Source organism: Podarcis muralis, chromosome 9 (assembly GCF_964188315.1).
Source record: "Podarcis muralis chromosome 9, rPodMur119.hap1.1, whole genome shotgun sequence".
Classification (NCBI taxonomy): Eukaryota; Metazoa; Chordata; class Lepidosauria; order Squamata; family Lacertidae; genus Podarcis; species Podarcis muralis.
In genome coordinates this window covers 12,653,576-12,669,021 of record NC_135663.1, presented here as the reverse complement: position 1 = coordinate 12,669,021, position 15,446 = coordinate 12,653,576, and the positions used below count along the sequence as shown (strand labels likewise).

The 15,446-nt window shown below is 42.6% G+C and overlaps 1 protein-coding gene across 2 annotated transcripts in view; it reads right to left on the bottom strand.

Annotated features, from left to right (window-relative positions):
* Positions 1-15,446, bottom strand: part of CFAP299 (cilia and flagella associated protein 299) — a 345,532-nt gene that overhangs the window by 211,030 nt on the left and 119,056 nt on the right. For both annotated transcript variants that reach the window (XM_028743975.2, XM_028743976.2), the window contains exon 3: positions 14,290-14,380. In XM_028743975.2, coding sequence (XP_028599808.1) covers positions 14,290-14,380 — 91 coding nt within the window. The remainder of the gene's footprint in view (positions 1-14,289; positions 14,381-15,446) is intronic.

Genomic DNA, 15,446 nt, shown 5'->3' with positions numbered 1-15,446 from the left:
CACGGAAACGCCGTTTACCTTCCCGCTAGAAAGCGGTCCCTATTTATCTACTTGCACCCAGAGGTGCTTTCGAACTGCTAGGTTGGCAGGCGCTGGGACCGAACAACGGGAGCGCACCCCGCTGCAGGGATTCGAACCGCCGACCTTTCGATCGGCAAGCCCTAGGCGCTGAGGCTTTTACCCACAGCGCCACCCGCGTCCCACACAGAGTAACGGCAGAGTAAGGAACCATAATGAAGATTGGACAATTAACAAGTTAGCATAACTAAGGTGCCGTTCTTACATCAAAGGACTGAAAGAGTTTAAACTCAAGTATGTCTAGATGAGATTCCGAGATGGTAAGCAGGAAACGAGACCCCAAGTCCAGCAAAGAGGTCCAAGACAGGAGCAGGATCTGAGCAGAAGATTTCAGGCTGCTACAGTTCAGAAACGTATGTGATTATAAAGACAAAACAGTAACTCATAAGAACATTAAACCATCAGTGTAGATACCTCTGTAGCAGGTGGAAAAATAATCCCCAAGATACAGTACTTCACAGTGACTGCTATATGCCAGAATGGTCCAAGGCATACACATGTTTACAAGGGGTTGCAAATGCTTCGCTTAAGATACAGGCTAAACAGACAGACAAATTTCAAGACAGAAAAAGACACAGTGTGTATGAGAGAGCACTTTGTTTAAGGTTACTGAGTAGGTACCCATCCAACCTAGAACAGAAAGCCATTTCTCCTGAAATTTCCCACCAGCTCCTTGATCCATGCTGCTGGTTATTTGCAAACCAAAGCTTCCTGAGCAATTGCTGCTCTAAAAAGCTGTCTGTGTTTTCAATTTGAGCATCAAAAATATTTGATGTGACAAAACAGCCTCCGGAACACCAAATGAGCGTGAAGTATTTTCTTGACTTCACAGAGATGGCCTGGTACTTTTCTCCTCCTTCCCCATTCCTTCCACTTCAACTGCCATTTCAGGGGGATGGAAGGAGGAAAGACAGTGTACCAAACACTTTCCTTTAGGAAGGAAAATCATCTTGGCAGACTTAGAGGAAGCACATGTCCAACGAGAGGGAAGAACCCCAAGGAGCGCTGGCATTCGGAACAGCTCCTTAGACAGGCATCTGCCACCTGCTGGAGAATGCCTGAAAGAGATTTCTTTTAAAAATAGTGAAAGGCATGGTACAAACATGCCATGTGTTATAGCTACAAAATATTCGGAAGTATGTAAATCCAGCAATTTGCCCAATGATCAGCACCAAGTTTTCTAATGATCGCTATTCCACTCCAGGCCTGCAAACTTGCTAATTGTAGGTTGCTTTCAACTTGGTGGGTTACAAACTGTGCGAGCCAGTTCTGCCCAGTCCATAACTCTAGTCTAACTGTATGGTTCAGCATGTAAACCCTGGCAGCCACATAGCAAACTTTGAAAGAAGAGGAAGAGGTAATATGATTGATAGAAAATTCTTCATCACACATTTGGTAGGAAAATAGGGAGTTAACCTATACCAGATCTGACTACTGGTCTACCTAGACCACTAATGTCTACTCAGACTGGCAGTAACTTTCCAGGGTCTCAGGTAGAGGTCTTTTCCATCACCTGTCACCTGATCCTTTTAACTGTACAGTGGTACCGTACCTTGGGTTACAGACGCTTCAGGTTACAGACTCTGCTATCCCAGAAATAGTACCTTGGGTTAAGAACTTTGCTTCAGGATGAGAACAGAAATCGCGCTGGTCTCACCACGTGTCTGGTGCCTTGTCTATGAAATACCATGCCACAAAAAACCCTCAGATTAGCACAAACGGATATTCAGATAGGCTGTAACTGTCACATTGCTCCTCTTCCAGTCTGGCTGGTTTGACTTTGCCTGTCATTGAAACTTAGGCTCATTGTTTGTTTTCCCTTGACAAAGCATTAACTGTAAATCAGCAACAAACTTTGGTTAGAGCTTGAAGCAAAGACAAACCACAAGCCCAGGTTTGAATGATATGCTAAGCCAAACCATGACTTAAACTCACCACTACAGCAGGACCAGAGGAAGAGCAAAGCACCAACCATCTCCTCTCTGTGATCCTGTGCATCCACCTAAGCCATGATTTGGCATAGCCTTATGTGATAACTCAATCAGTGAATTGTCAAGGCTCCAGCATTATGGATTGTGTATCTTAACGGCAATATGACCACCGGAATTTAGAAGAATTTAGAAAGAAAGAATTTAGAATATAGCTGAAAACTGTGGAGTCAAATCAGAAATGGGATGGGACTGTCTCGCCAGAGTGGCGCATGCTCTAATTATCTCTCGCTTGGACTACTGCAATGCACTCTATGTGGGGCTACCTTTGAAGGTGACCTGGAAACTACAACTAATCCAGAATGCAGCAGCTAGACTGGTGACTGGGAACAGCCGCCAAGACCACATAACACCGGTCTTGAAAGACCTGCATTGGCTCCCAGTACGTTTCCGAGCACAATTCAAAGTGTTGGTGCTGACCTTTAAAGCCCTAAAGAGCCTCGGTCCAGTATACCTGAAGGAGTGTCTCCACCCTCATCATTCTGCCTGAGGGCCTTCTGGTGGTTCCCTTGCTGCGAGAAGCCATGTTACAGGGAACCAGGCAGAGGGCCTTCTCAGTAGTGGCACCCGCCCTGTAGAACACCCTCCCACCAGATGTCAAAGAGAAAAACAACTACCAGACTTTTAGAAGACATCTGAAAGCAGCCCTGTTTAGGGAAGCTTCTAATGTTTAATAGACTATTGTATTTTAATATTCTGTTGAAAGCCGCCCAGAGTGGCTGGGGAAACCCAGCCAGATGGGCGGGGTATAAATAATAAATAATATTATTTATTTTTCCATTTTTCCATCTCCGCCAAGCTAAGCAGTTGGCTCCTTACCTCTCTCGCCCTGACCTAGCCACTGTGATCCACGCGACGGTCACCTCCAGACTGGATTATTGTAACTCGCTCTACGTGGGGCTGCCCTTGAGACTGACCCAGAAACTCCAGCGGGTGCAGAATGCTGCAGCGAGACTCCTTACGAGGTCTTCGCTGCAAGATCACATTCACCTGGTGCTATACCAGCTGCACTGGCTCCCGGTGGAGTACAGGATCAGGTTTAAGGTGCTGGTTTTAACCTTTAAATCCCTATACGGCTTAGGACCCTCGTACCTACGGGACCGCCTCTCCTGGTATGCCCCACAGAGAAACTTACGGTCTTCAAATAAAAACATCTTGAAGGTCCCAGGCCACAGAGAAGTTAGGCTGGCCTCAACTAGAGCCATGGCTTTTTCGGCTGTGGCTCCGATCTGGTGGAACACTCTGTCACAAGAGACAAGGGCCCTGCGGGACTTGACATCTTTCCGCAGGGCCTGCAAGACAGAGCTGTTCCATCAGGACTTTGGCCAGGGCACAGCCTGACTCCCTCCCTCGGCAATCTTCGCGGAGCTCTGGCCCAATGGTTGCCAGTGGCTTGAATTAATTAATTCTATAATGAATGATTTTAGAATGTTGTTTATGCTGTACTTTTGTACTATTTTGTTGTTGTTAGCCGCCCTGAGCCCGGCTTCGGCTGGGGAGGGCGGGATATAAATAAAATTTATTATTATATTATTATTTATTGTTGTTGTTGTTGTTGTTGTTGTTGTTGTTAACAATTTGGAGCTTGCCCAAGCAGAAAACATGAGTTGCAAAGCAATGCAAGAGCTAACGTATTGTTAGCTAATAAACAACAACAGCAGGTAACGTTTCAAACTCAGCAACATGGAGAAGGTGGTGGTGCTGGAGACCAAAACCTGGTGGAGAGAGATTAAAGCATGTACACATAGACTCCAGGAAAACTCTACACTCTCTTTGCAAACAAAAAACAAAAACAAAAAAACAACCCAGAGATATTTATGGGAACTAGTAATTCATTTCTGAGAGAAACCAAGATACCTATTTACAAATCTATTCAAATACCTGGGAGACTGCCAATGCAGTCTTCTGCATCAGAAACGATAATGTGCATTGACCTTGTAAAGGAAAACATTCTTGTGTTGGAATACGCAGTGTCTGCTCGTGTCCGGCTGAGTGTTTCTCTGCAATGATGCGGACATTAGAGACCACTTGGTTTGGTATTTCCAAGACAGAACTTTATTGCTAGATCATCCAATTATCTACAATGACCCCCAGCTTTCTTTTAGTTTAGCTTTTCCATTTTCTCCAGAAGGAAAACTAAAACCAAACACTTCTGTAAAAACTCATGTGGCACTAGAACAGAACTAACAATTTACGGCGGATGTTTACCCATCACAAGTTAGTCTGGCATCTAAAAGCAAAATACAAATGCCTGCCTGCCTAACCTTAACCAATCTATTCCTTAGGTCAAATTACCACCAGGAGTCATGGGAAAATCAATTTCTCCAGGCCTGAATATAAAACACACACACAAATATTTCTGAAGGCAGATCCTTGACCTACTAGTTCTATGTCAGCCCAGGCATAATCTGGATTGGGTAAAACATTAACTTTGCTTCCACTGTTAAGAAACCTCTTCAGGTGCACCTGTTTCTGTGATCTTTGCTGTGGGCCTGGAAGCAATATCAGCAGAAAACTAAATAAAAGAAGTAACTATGCTGAACTATTCATCTAGACATCCGCTGATGTTAAGTTGAACAACGCAAGCAGAATAGGTTACCCACAAAATTAAGCAGAACCAATTTGGGGTTTAATTTAACCATTATAATGGGTTTCTATAACTGAAACTGAGTACAAGTTTGGGGTGGGTGGATGGATCAAGAAGATCTAATGCTTCTTGAACTTTGGAACCCATTAGTGCTGGGCAATATCTGGTTTTCTTCTGTAAAATAGTATTATTTGGTGCCCATGACTATTTGTTAGATTTTCAAATGTGTCCCTGGGCCCAGAAAGCTTACTTTGTGATACCAAATATTTTTGAAATGATTTTTTCCCCTCCAGATCTCTTCCTGGTTCTAAGCATAAGCAAAGGGAGCAAATATTAGTTTTACAACTAATGGTAAAACGATATGCTTCCAGTGTATTGGGAATTGATTTCTAATGAATTGAAAAAAATGTTTAAAACTACTTCCCCCCCCAAAAACAACAACCCAGAGTCCTTTTTGTTGGGGATAACCCAGACTGAAATTCCTAGATGTCAAAAAAGGTTATTTTTGTATGCAACAACTACGGCCCATGTTTTGTAAGCCCAAAATAGAAAGTGAGTGAGGTCCCAACTAAAGAAGATTGGCAACTTAAGTTGGCAGAACTTGCAGACTTAACATATAGAATAAGAGAGCAAGAAGAACATACTTTTAAAGAAGACTAGAAAACATTTATTGACTATATGGAAAATAACTGCATACAGCTGATGAAAACGCTGGCCGCATTAAGATAAATTCAACAGAGTAAATAATTTTTCATGGATGTAAAAGTGGAAAACTAATTTGAATGGTTATAGTAAAATACACAGGGATGTATGATATGTAAAATGAACCATAGAAAGAGAAGGGAAGTCACTGGATATTTGTAAAATGTTTATTTGAAAATGTAAAATCGATATACATAGATAGATAGATAGATAGATAGATAGATAGATAGATAGATATACAGATATATAGATATATATATACACACAAACACAATATGCTTCCGTTACAGCTGGTGTAAAACAAAAATGAAATCCTTTTGCATTTGTGATGAGATTAACACTGTCAAATTAGCCCAACAGAAAAACCTGCATTTCTTGGTATTTGTGGAAGCACGCCCCTTTTCATAGTTTCTTTAGCAAACTGACAGAATGATGGAGTAACAAGAACATATATTAGTGACAGGAGCAATTTCACCCCTGCTTGAAAATCCACGACTTTAAAAGCAGATGAAAGCCCCAAACTGATGAATGAGCATGGAAAAACCTGACGGAATTACATGTACTATCTCAGGAGAATTAAACCATGTGGTCATGCGGTTTTGCATTTGGCTGCAGTGCTATAAAGATTTACAGTGTGTTTTGAAGGGATCTGATAGAGGTTTATTTGCACTTGCCTAAGGATGACTGCTAGAACATGCCAGTGCATTCAAACACAACATCAGAAGCATATTGGAACAGGTAAATATCAAGAGCAGTTGGTGACGCACCCTTAATTTGTAATTAATTTGCAAAACCTTTTAACTAGGAGAGCAACTCAGATGGGTATCACATCCCACTAAATCTAAGGCAAATGTTCCACTGTTGTTGTTTTTTTTTTTACATTATCATCATCATACATATTATATTTCTTAATAATATTACAATTATATTTGATTCAACAAAAAAGCTCAAAGCAAATATCACATAATATGAAAATAAGTGAGGGGATTTTTTTAATACAAATTCCCCAGTATGATGTCACCTTTCTAGTAGGTTACTTTAATGTACACAATCAAATGGTTGTTGTCTTCAACACTGTTAAAGCATTCTCATAGCTTAAATTAGGCAATAGCCTGTTTGTTTGACTACATTGTGCAACATTACTGCATTGCAGAGGTTAAACTAGATGACCCTTGGGGTCCCTTCCAACTCTATGATTATCAATTACCGTATTTTTCGCTCTATAGGATGCACTTGACCATAGGACGCACCTTGTTTTAGAGGGGGAGAACAGGGGAAAAAAAATTCTCCCCCTCTCTGCTCAGCGCCCCTTCAGCGAAGCGGCAGGAGAAATGGAGCCCCTTCCATTTCTCCTCCCGCTTAGCTGAAAGGGCACTGTGCAGAGAGGGAAAACTGTGCAGCGCCTCTCCAGCGAAGCGAAGCCTGGAGAACAAGAGGGATCAGTGTGCACCGACCCCTCTCGCTCTCCAGGCTTCAGGCGGCTATCCGCAAGCCTTCGGAGTGCGGCGGGAACTTCTGCTGCGCTCCGAAGGCTTGCGGATAGCTGCCTGAAGCCTCCAGAGCGCAGCAGGAGTTTGCACTGTGCTCCGGGGGCTTCAGCGAAAGCAACGCAAAGCCTCTGGAGCGCGGGGGGGGGGGCTCTCCCTCTGCACTTCGGAGGCTTCGCGTTGCTATTGCTGAAGCCAAGGAGCCTGCATTCGCCCCATAAGACGCACACACATTTCCCCTTAATTTTTGAAGAGGGAAAAGTGCATCTTATAGAGCGAAAAATACGGTATATGCAGAAATGTCTGTACGGAATGCCATGCGAGTACCTTCAAACTGGACCCACTGCTGCAGAAATGCCATTTTTGTCATCACCACGAGGGAAGTAATTGTTTCAGGGTGTATTTTGTAGAAAATATTGCAAGCTCATATTGTGGCAGCTGAGCGGTCTTCCAGCTACTAGAGTTTGCCCTCAAATTATGAGTTATCTTTTTTTCGTTTTCAACTTGTAATTTTCTTTCTGAAGAGATGTGATTTTTATAGCACTCTAGTGTTAGCCACTTCAAAGGCACTTCCTTGTTCCGAGAATATTATTTCCTCAAATCCATGACTCTGCGATGAATGCCCCCCGCCCCCATTTCATATGCTTGATGTTAAATAAGTTCTGGAGCTTCTCTACCAATATACACCACTAAATGGCTACTGCATAGTTTTGGGAAGCTGTGGTTACAATCGCCTGTAATCTGCCTTATCTTGACATTCTGCTTTCATTTTTGGCAGGAATGAATCTTCCACGCAAACACCCACTGTTTTTAGAGATTTATATTAAAATAAATAGTGAAATTATAGCCACAATGAATCTTCAAGAACGCAAAAGGTTGGGAACCTTTTGGAAAGGGCTCAAGGAATCCTGCCACATTGACAATTGGGCAAGAAAACCTTCAAGTCCCCAACCGACTTTGTCCGTTACTCAAAATAAAGTTATTCCATCTTAAATCAAGGTAACCTTTGGAAAATGTAGTAGCAATTTAAAGATTCAGAGTCCAGAATTTGAGACTTGGAAGTCAGTAAACCAATTGCTTAATGAGATGAGGAAGGTTACTTTGAAATCATTTCCTAAATTGCTGAGGACCAAATTATGCATTTAGCAGGATTAAGAGGTACAGCTTGGCACATTTAGCAGGGTCAAGTAGCAAAACGTGGCTGAAGATGATGGTGGTAGGAAGGCTGGATATTTGAATACTCCTGCAGGAAAAAGACTCCCAGCACACAGAAAAATTACAGAGTGTAAGAGAAGGCAAAACACACTAGTTTTATATGTGCAGAGAGGTTATTCCTTTTTTTAATGGCAGAACGTTCTAAGATGAAATCCCATCCCTCCATCTTAGAATGGCACACAAGAAGTTTCACCACGGGATTCTGCTGAGCGTATCAACTGGTTCTCAGGTTTTCATGAAGCATCACCGCTGAGTGACCCACACACAGAATCTCTACACTGCTTCCCCGTAAAGCAAAAAACAAACAAACCCAGAAATTCTCATTATTACGTGGCTTCCATGAGCAGGGCCGGATTTAGGTTTGATGAGGCCCTAAACCATGCATAGGCAAACTCAGCCCTCCAGATGTTTTGGGACTACAACTCCCATCATCCCTCACCACTGGTCCTGTTAGCTAGGGATGATGGGAGTTGTGGTCCCAAACATCTGGAGGGCTGGAGTTTGCCTATGCCTATTCTAAAGCCATTTGCACATAACAAAATATGTATTTTATTGAAGTATTTGTTGAACTGAAATACAATTAAGAAGTAGTATATTAATAGTGAAATACAATTAAGAAGAAGTATATTAATAGTGAAATACAATTAAGAAGTATTTTGGGGGGCAGGGCAAGAGAGTGGGGCCCTAAGCTGTACGTGGGGCTACCTTTGAAGGTGACCCGGAAACTACAACTAATCCAGAATGCGGCAGCTAGACTGGTGACTGGGGGCGGCCGCCAAGCCCACATAACACCGGTCTTGAATGACCTACATTGGCTCCCAGTATGTTTCCGAGCACAATTCAAAGTATTGGTGTTGACCTTTAAAGCCCTAAACGGCCTCAGCCCAGTATACCTGAAGGAGCGTCTCCTCCCCCATCGTTCTGCCAGGACGCTGAGGTCCAGCACCGAGGGCCTTCTGGCGGTTCTCTCATTGCAAGAAGCAAAGCTACAAGGAACCAGGCAGAGGGCCTTCTTGGTGGTGGCACCCACCCTGTGGAACACCCTCCCATCAGATGTCAAAGAGAACAACAACTACCTGACATTCAGAAGACATCTGAAGGCAGCCCTGTTCAGGGAAGTTTTTAATGTGCGACATCTTAGTGTATTTTTGGTCTTTGTGGAAGCCGCCCAGAGTGGCTGGGGAAACCCAGCCAGATGGGCGGGGTACAAATAATAAATTATTATTATTATTATTATTATTATTATTATTATTATTATTATTAAGCTATAGCTTGTTTAGCTTCTATGTAAATCTGGCACTGTCCATGAGCCTAACTTCAAGATGGAAACTGTATGTCAATGAACCACTCTAAGTTGTACAGTCAGTAGCCTGTAGATTGTGCCTGTTACCCAGTGCATGGGCACAGTCTCAGCAGAGCTTCTCTGCACTCCCAGATTAGTGCTTTAAAGTGAAGTCTCTAGTTCAGGATGCATAATGCCCAACATGCCAGCTGTTGCATATTCTTTCCCTCTGCGAGCGGCACCAATTCTGCCGTGCAAACTAAAGTAGAACTAGCATGCTTTGCACCCAGGTGCTTGCTGTTACACCCAACTTCTGGCAACACAGGAGGCAAAGTCTGGGAATGAGTCAAAGTTGGGCGAGGCGAGTATGTGTGTTAAGGAAGAGAGAAATAAGGGCATCAGCATTCCCTTGAATTCATATAAAAGCTCCATTTCACCTGCAAGCTTTCACTAGTGTGGCCTAGTGCTGTCTAAGAAATTTGTAACCTTATTCTGGTTTGATGCTCCAGCTGAATCTCTGTTTGACATCCTTCCAGCTCCAGGTTCAGAAACCGCTGCAGTTTCAACACTTGGATGAGCACAGCTTTGCATTCCCCTCCAAAATCTCACTATACATGTCCAAGATTGACTAAGTGGTGTTTTTCTTGCCCTAGCAAATATCTAGAAGGGACCTTCGGGGTTATTTGAGTTCACCTTTGCAAGCTGAGAAGATATCTTTTATTGGGGCTACCTTTGCTGCAGAAAGCATGCAAGCATCACACAAAAAAAACTTTGAAAATAAACAAAGAGCAAAGGAAAAGTAAACCATTTTTTGGAAAAATTTGAAAGCAAAATATATATTTTATGACTGAAACCCATTATCAGCCTTCTGGCAAAGATCAGATATTTAAGCTGCCTAAAGGCCATTTCTCCTTAAAACTGCTTGACATTTCTTTTACTCTCAACATGCAGGGGAAAGCAGTTATTGATATCTGTGCTGCTAGAAGAAAAATCACAGCTATTTCCAGGAAATGCACAGTTTTACGTCTTTTTATGGTGCCCTGCTAGCAGAGAATTGGAATGTGATATGCAATTCATATTCTAAGCACAAAAGTGATTTGTTTGAAATTAAATTATGATTACCTGCATGACTCATATCATCTCTGCAGGGAAATATTAATTGCACAGACATGGGTTCCATCAGAAGAGAAAGGAATATTTTGACAATGCACGTTTTATTTCAGCAGCAGCATACCAGCATCCCTCTCCCCCACATACTCCCCCCCCCAATAAAAGTTGGAAGGGAAAAAATCAGAAAAAGATCATGTCAGCACAATATTTCTGGTGATATACAATGCAATCTTGTGTTTCATAGCATTTTCAACACAGGAAATTGGTGTATTAAAAACAATCCAATTCACATTTCTTTCGCTTGAATCAGGACTTGTGGTTCCTTTGAATGGAAACAAGCTGTTTTTACACTAGCTTAAGATGTCCATGCTTGTTAATTGCTGACTCAGACAACATTCAGTGATAATGTCAATGCCCCATGCTAAAGTTTAGCAGCTAAAGCATAATTTAGACCAACCTGATCTCAGAATTCGTTGTCTAGGCACATTTTGTTTAGATTATTTCCTAATCATTCAAGCTATATTATTTGTAACTTGCTAATTGATTGAAACCTTAGCCAACTTTCCAAGAGCTGCAACATCTCAGTAATGTACAAATTAGAAGACCTAAAGTATGAAAGTCTATTTATCATGTCAACCCAACCATTCATTGGAACCTTGTTAACAAAACTCTAGATATTTGAAAAGACCAGGGATAAAATCCTTATCCCGACTTATGGGAAAAGCACTTCCATACGTCTAAGGCATCTGATAACTTCATTTTGGGGGATGGTACCCAAGTTACATGATGGATGGGTTTATAGCAACATATGGTAGACATTATAATGAGTTTAGATTACAGTGGTGCCTCGCAAGACAAAATTAATTCGTTCCGCGAGTTTTTTCGTCTTGCGATTTTTTCGTCTTGCGAAGCACGGTTTCGGAAAAGTTTTGGAAAAGCTTCAAAAATCACCAAAGTCTTCAAAAACCTCAAAAAAGGCTACCACACCGCGTGCTATGAGTTGCTCCTCGAAGTCAAGTCGCAACTGTATTAACGGTTTTAAGAAAAAGGAAACAAACTTGCAAGACGTTTTCGTCTTGCGAAGCAAGCCCATAGGGAAATTCGTCTTGCGAAGCAACTCAAAAAACCAAAAACCCTTTCGTCTTGCGAGTTTTTCGTCTTGCGAGGCATTCGTCTTGCGAGGTACCACTGTATTGTAGCCCAATGGACTATAGATAGCAAGTTTTCTAATGTACTCAGTCTCCACCACCACAATTCCAGTTAAAGTGAAATGCCATGGAAGCAGTATCTGTATCCAATGGTGTGTTGGGGTTTTTTTTTGAAAGGAAAATCACTGCATATTATTTGGAATAACATACAGAAGTTTCACAGGTGGCTTGGCCACCCTCCACTTCTAAGTTTTGTGTGGAAGAGGCATTCATGTGTCCTTCACTGGTCTTGAAGTACACTGGGGAAGCCCAGCCAGATGGGCGGGGCATAAATAATAAATTATTATTATTATTATTATTATTATTATTATTATTATTATTATTATTATTTAGAGGGTGATCAAATCACACATATTCCGTGAGTAGTGCCTACATGTGAAATAGTACATAACACTGTCAGTTTCTTAGTACAGAAAGTATAGATCAGATGTGTAGAGATATTCCATATTCTAATTACCGGTAGTTCAAGAGTTAATTCAATTAGTTCTGGCAGCTTCTCTGTGTGAAAGAAACAAGCAGAAGGTTCATGATGTTTGGGTTATTCCTTCAGAGAAGCAGAGTACAGCTGCCTTAAACTGGTTCTCTTATCTCTTTCTGCCAAGGTCATGCTGACTATAGTAGTAAGGGCAGAAGGAGCCTGAGTTTCACTTTCTCTTTCTATCTTTGTTTCCTTTCTGGTGTGGTGTTCTGTACATCATGGGTTGGCAAACTAAGGCCCGGGAGCTGGATCCGGCCCAATCGCCTTCTAAATCCGGCCAGCAGACGGTCTGAGAATCAGTGTGTTTTTACATGAGTAGAATGTGTCCTTTTATTTAAAATGCATCTCTGGGTTATTTGTGGGGCATAGGAATTAGTTCATTCCCCCCCCCCAAAAAAAAATAGTCCGGCCCCCCACAAGGTCTGAGGGACAGTGGACCGGCCCCCTGCTGAAAAAGTTTGCTGACCCCTGCTGCAGACAGTATGCTTAGTGTTGAGGTTTAGACTTATTATAAGTTCTTGTAAGTTTAAGTTAAGTCTGCGGCAACTGGATTTCTTATGGACAGTGCCAATCCTGAATGTGTTGGATTTGTGACCATTATGCTCATTTGCCTTCCTTAGCAGTCAAGCTCTGCTGGATGAAATACAATTGCCTCTGGTCTGTTTTTTGGGAATCCTGCAACGTGTTTAAGTTGTTCAATAGCACATCAAAACGCAAGTAGATAAATAGGTACCGCTCTGGTGGGAAGGTAAACGACGTTTCCGTGCGCTGCTCTGGTTTGCCAAAAGAGGCTTAGTCATGCTGGCCACATGACCTGGAAGCTGTACGCCGGCTGCCTCGGCCAATAAGGCGAGATGAGCGCCGCAACCCCAGAGTCGGCCACGACTGAACCTAATGGTCAGGGGCCCCTTTACCTTTACCTATACATTGGAGTTCTGCTCTGGATCACTATCGAGTAGAATTTCATGATAAACAAAGCCTGATATCACCTTGTGTCGCATGGCCTGCAAGGAAGGCCATCGCTGACCCAGCCTATCAGGATGCTGTTCCGTGATAAAAACTTGGCAGTCCTCCAGAAGCATGAACCATGTTTTGCATGGGGCCATACACAGCTTCTTCTAGCCCCCTAAGTAGGAGGTAAGGATTGCGACTCCTCATACTGTTTCTGCCACAATGATGTCAGAAGCAAAATGAAAAACAGCATAATACAGAACCAACGCGAGGTATGATTGTATTTGTGTGTGTGTGTGTGTGTGCGCGCGTGTGTGTATTTCTGGTGATGGTCAGAAATACACACACACACACATAAACAAACAGGCAAACAACAGGCAAAACACTGACCCCCCCCATACACACAACAAATAAAACAGATTTTTTTTTAAAGGCACCCCACAACCAAATAGCAACAAAAAAGGCCCCCACAAAACCCTCATTTTAAAAACTGGGAAAGGCAGGTCTTGGCAAAGGGGGTGTATGAGGGCACTGTGTTGGAGACCTAAAGTCTAGCCTGATCCAACCAAGAGAACTCAAGGCACATGTGGGCCAACTCAGTGGCTTCTACCAAGTTCTTCAAAAGCAGCCAAGTATCTAAGGATAAGGAAGAGTCCAGAATGCTCGTCATTGTAGTACAGTACTAAAATGTAAATATCAGAAAAATGTAAATACACCACTACACACATTTTTTTGTATCTTAACATTTGGCTGCACTGATGAGTATCTGCATTAAGAGTATGAAATTTTAAGTGCATGCATTTCAGTTGCGCTTACAAAAGGACCCTGTCAAAACTTGTGAAAGTTTTCCGTAATATTATTTAGGAAAACAAGAATACCCCGTCCCATGCGCATATGCACACATATGAAATGCAGAGTTGTGTTTTCATACAGATCTTATATGTCTATACGGAAATAGATCTGCTCTATTCTTTACTTTCCAAGCCTTCACACAACCTATTGACATTGTTTTTATGTTAAAAAATAATAATCAAGTTGTGCTCTGATCAATTGATTTCTGAGCCTTCCCTCAATTTCCTCCATAAGCTTCATTCTATTTAACATTTCCATGTTGAGAACCCATAATAGTCGCAGTATTCGGATGGCAGCTTTTCACTGCAATCTCACATTGTTCTACAGAACTTTCCTTTCAAATTTACTTACAGACATTTTGCCGTTGCGGTTGGCTTCCTCCCTCTCCGCCAGTGCCTTCAGAAAGTCGTCTTTCAGCTCTTTTCCTGCACTTGCCAGAGCTCTGGTAAGGGAAAGAGAGAACACAATGTTTGTTCCCTGCTCTTTCTATCTTCTTCCTCATCTAAATAACATTTAAACAAGAGTGAATAATAATAATAAAAAAATTAAAAGAGCACAGTCCAAGAGAAGATCCATCAGTACCTTGACAATGTTCCAAACCAACCTTAAATATTTCAAAAAGGACTGCAGATTTTTTTAATAGAAAAGTCTGAATTAATAAACACAACCCCAACACACTGTGTGCGGCAAGGCTGAACTGAATAGCAGAGCCACCGCATCTAAAGCCATGATGCTTTTGCCAAACAGGGCAACAAATGGGGGCAGTATTTTTTTGCTGTGTCAGCTCCAAGCAAATGCAGCAGAGAAGGCCGGATCAGGCCCATTACCAGCAGCTGGACTGGTTTGGAACCCAGCAGATCCTTGTAGGCTTCCCATAGGCAACTAAAAGGTAAAAGGACCCCTGACCATTAGGTCCAGTCGTGACCGACTCTGGGGTTGCGCACTCATCTCGCTTTATTGGCCGAGGGAGCCGGTATTCAGCTTCCAGGTCATGTGGCCAGCATGACTAAGCCGCTTCTGGCGAACCAGAGCAGCGCACGGAAATGCCGTTTACCTTCCCGCTGGAGAGGTACCTATTCATCTACTTGAACTTTGACGTGCTTTCGAAGTGCTAGGTTGGCAGGAGCAGGGACCAAGCAACGGGAGCTCACCCTGTCGTGGGGATTCGAATCGCCGACCTTCTGATCGGCAAGTCCTAGGCTCTGTGGTTTAACCCACAGTGCCACCCGCGTCCCGCTCATAGGCATCTAGTTGGCCATTAAGAACAGAATGCTGAACTAGATAGGACTTCCGTCTTATGTCACCATGATACGCATCCACCAGTCAATGGCAGTTGTACATACTATGTGGCAACCAGCTGAAGCACCTTTGTGATTAGACTGCAGGGATCAAAACAATTTATGTAGTCCCCAAAATGAGGGGTGATCTTGGTGTGTTTCCTGATAAGGTAGTTCCTTATGAAGATGCCATATAATTAAAGCAGATTCTCCTGTGCACTGTGCTGAATA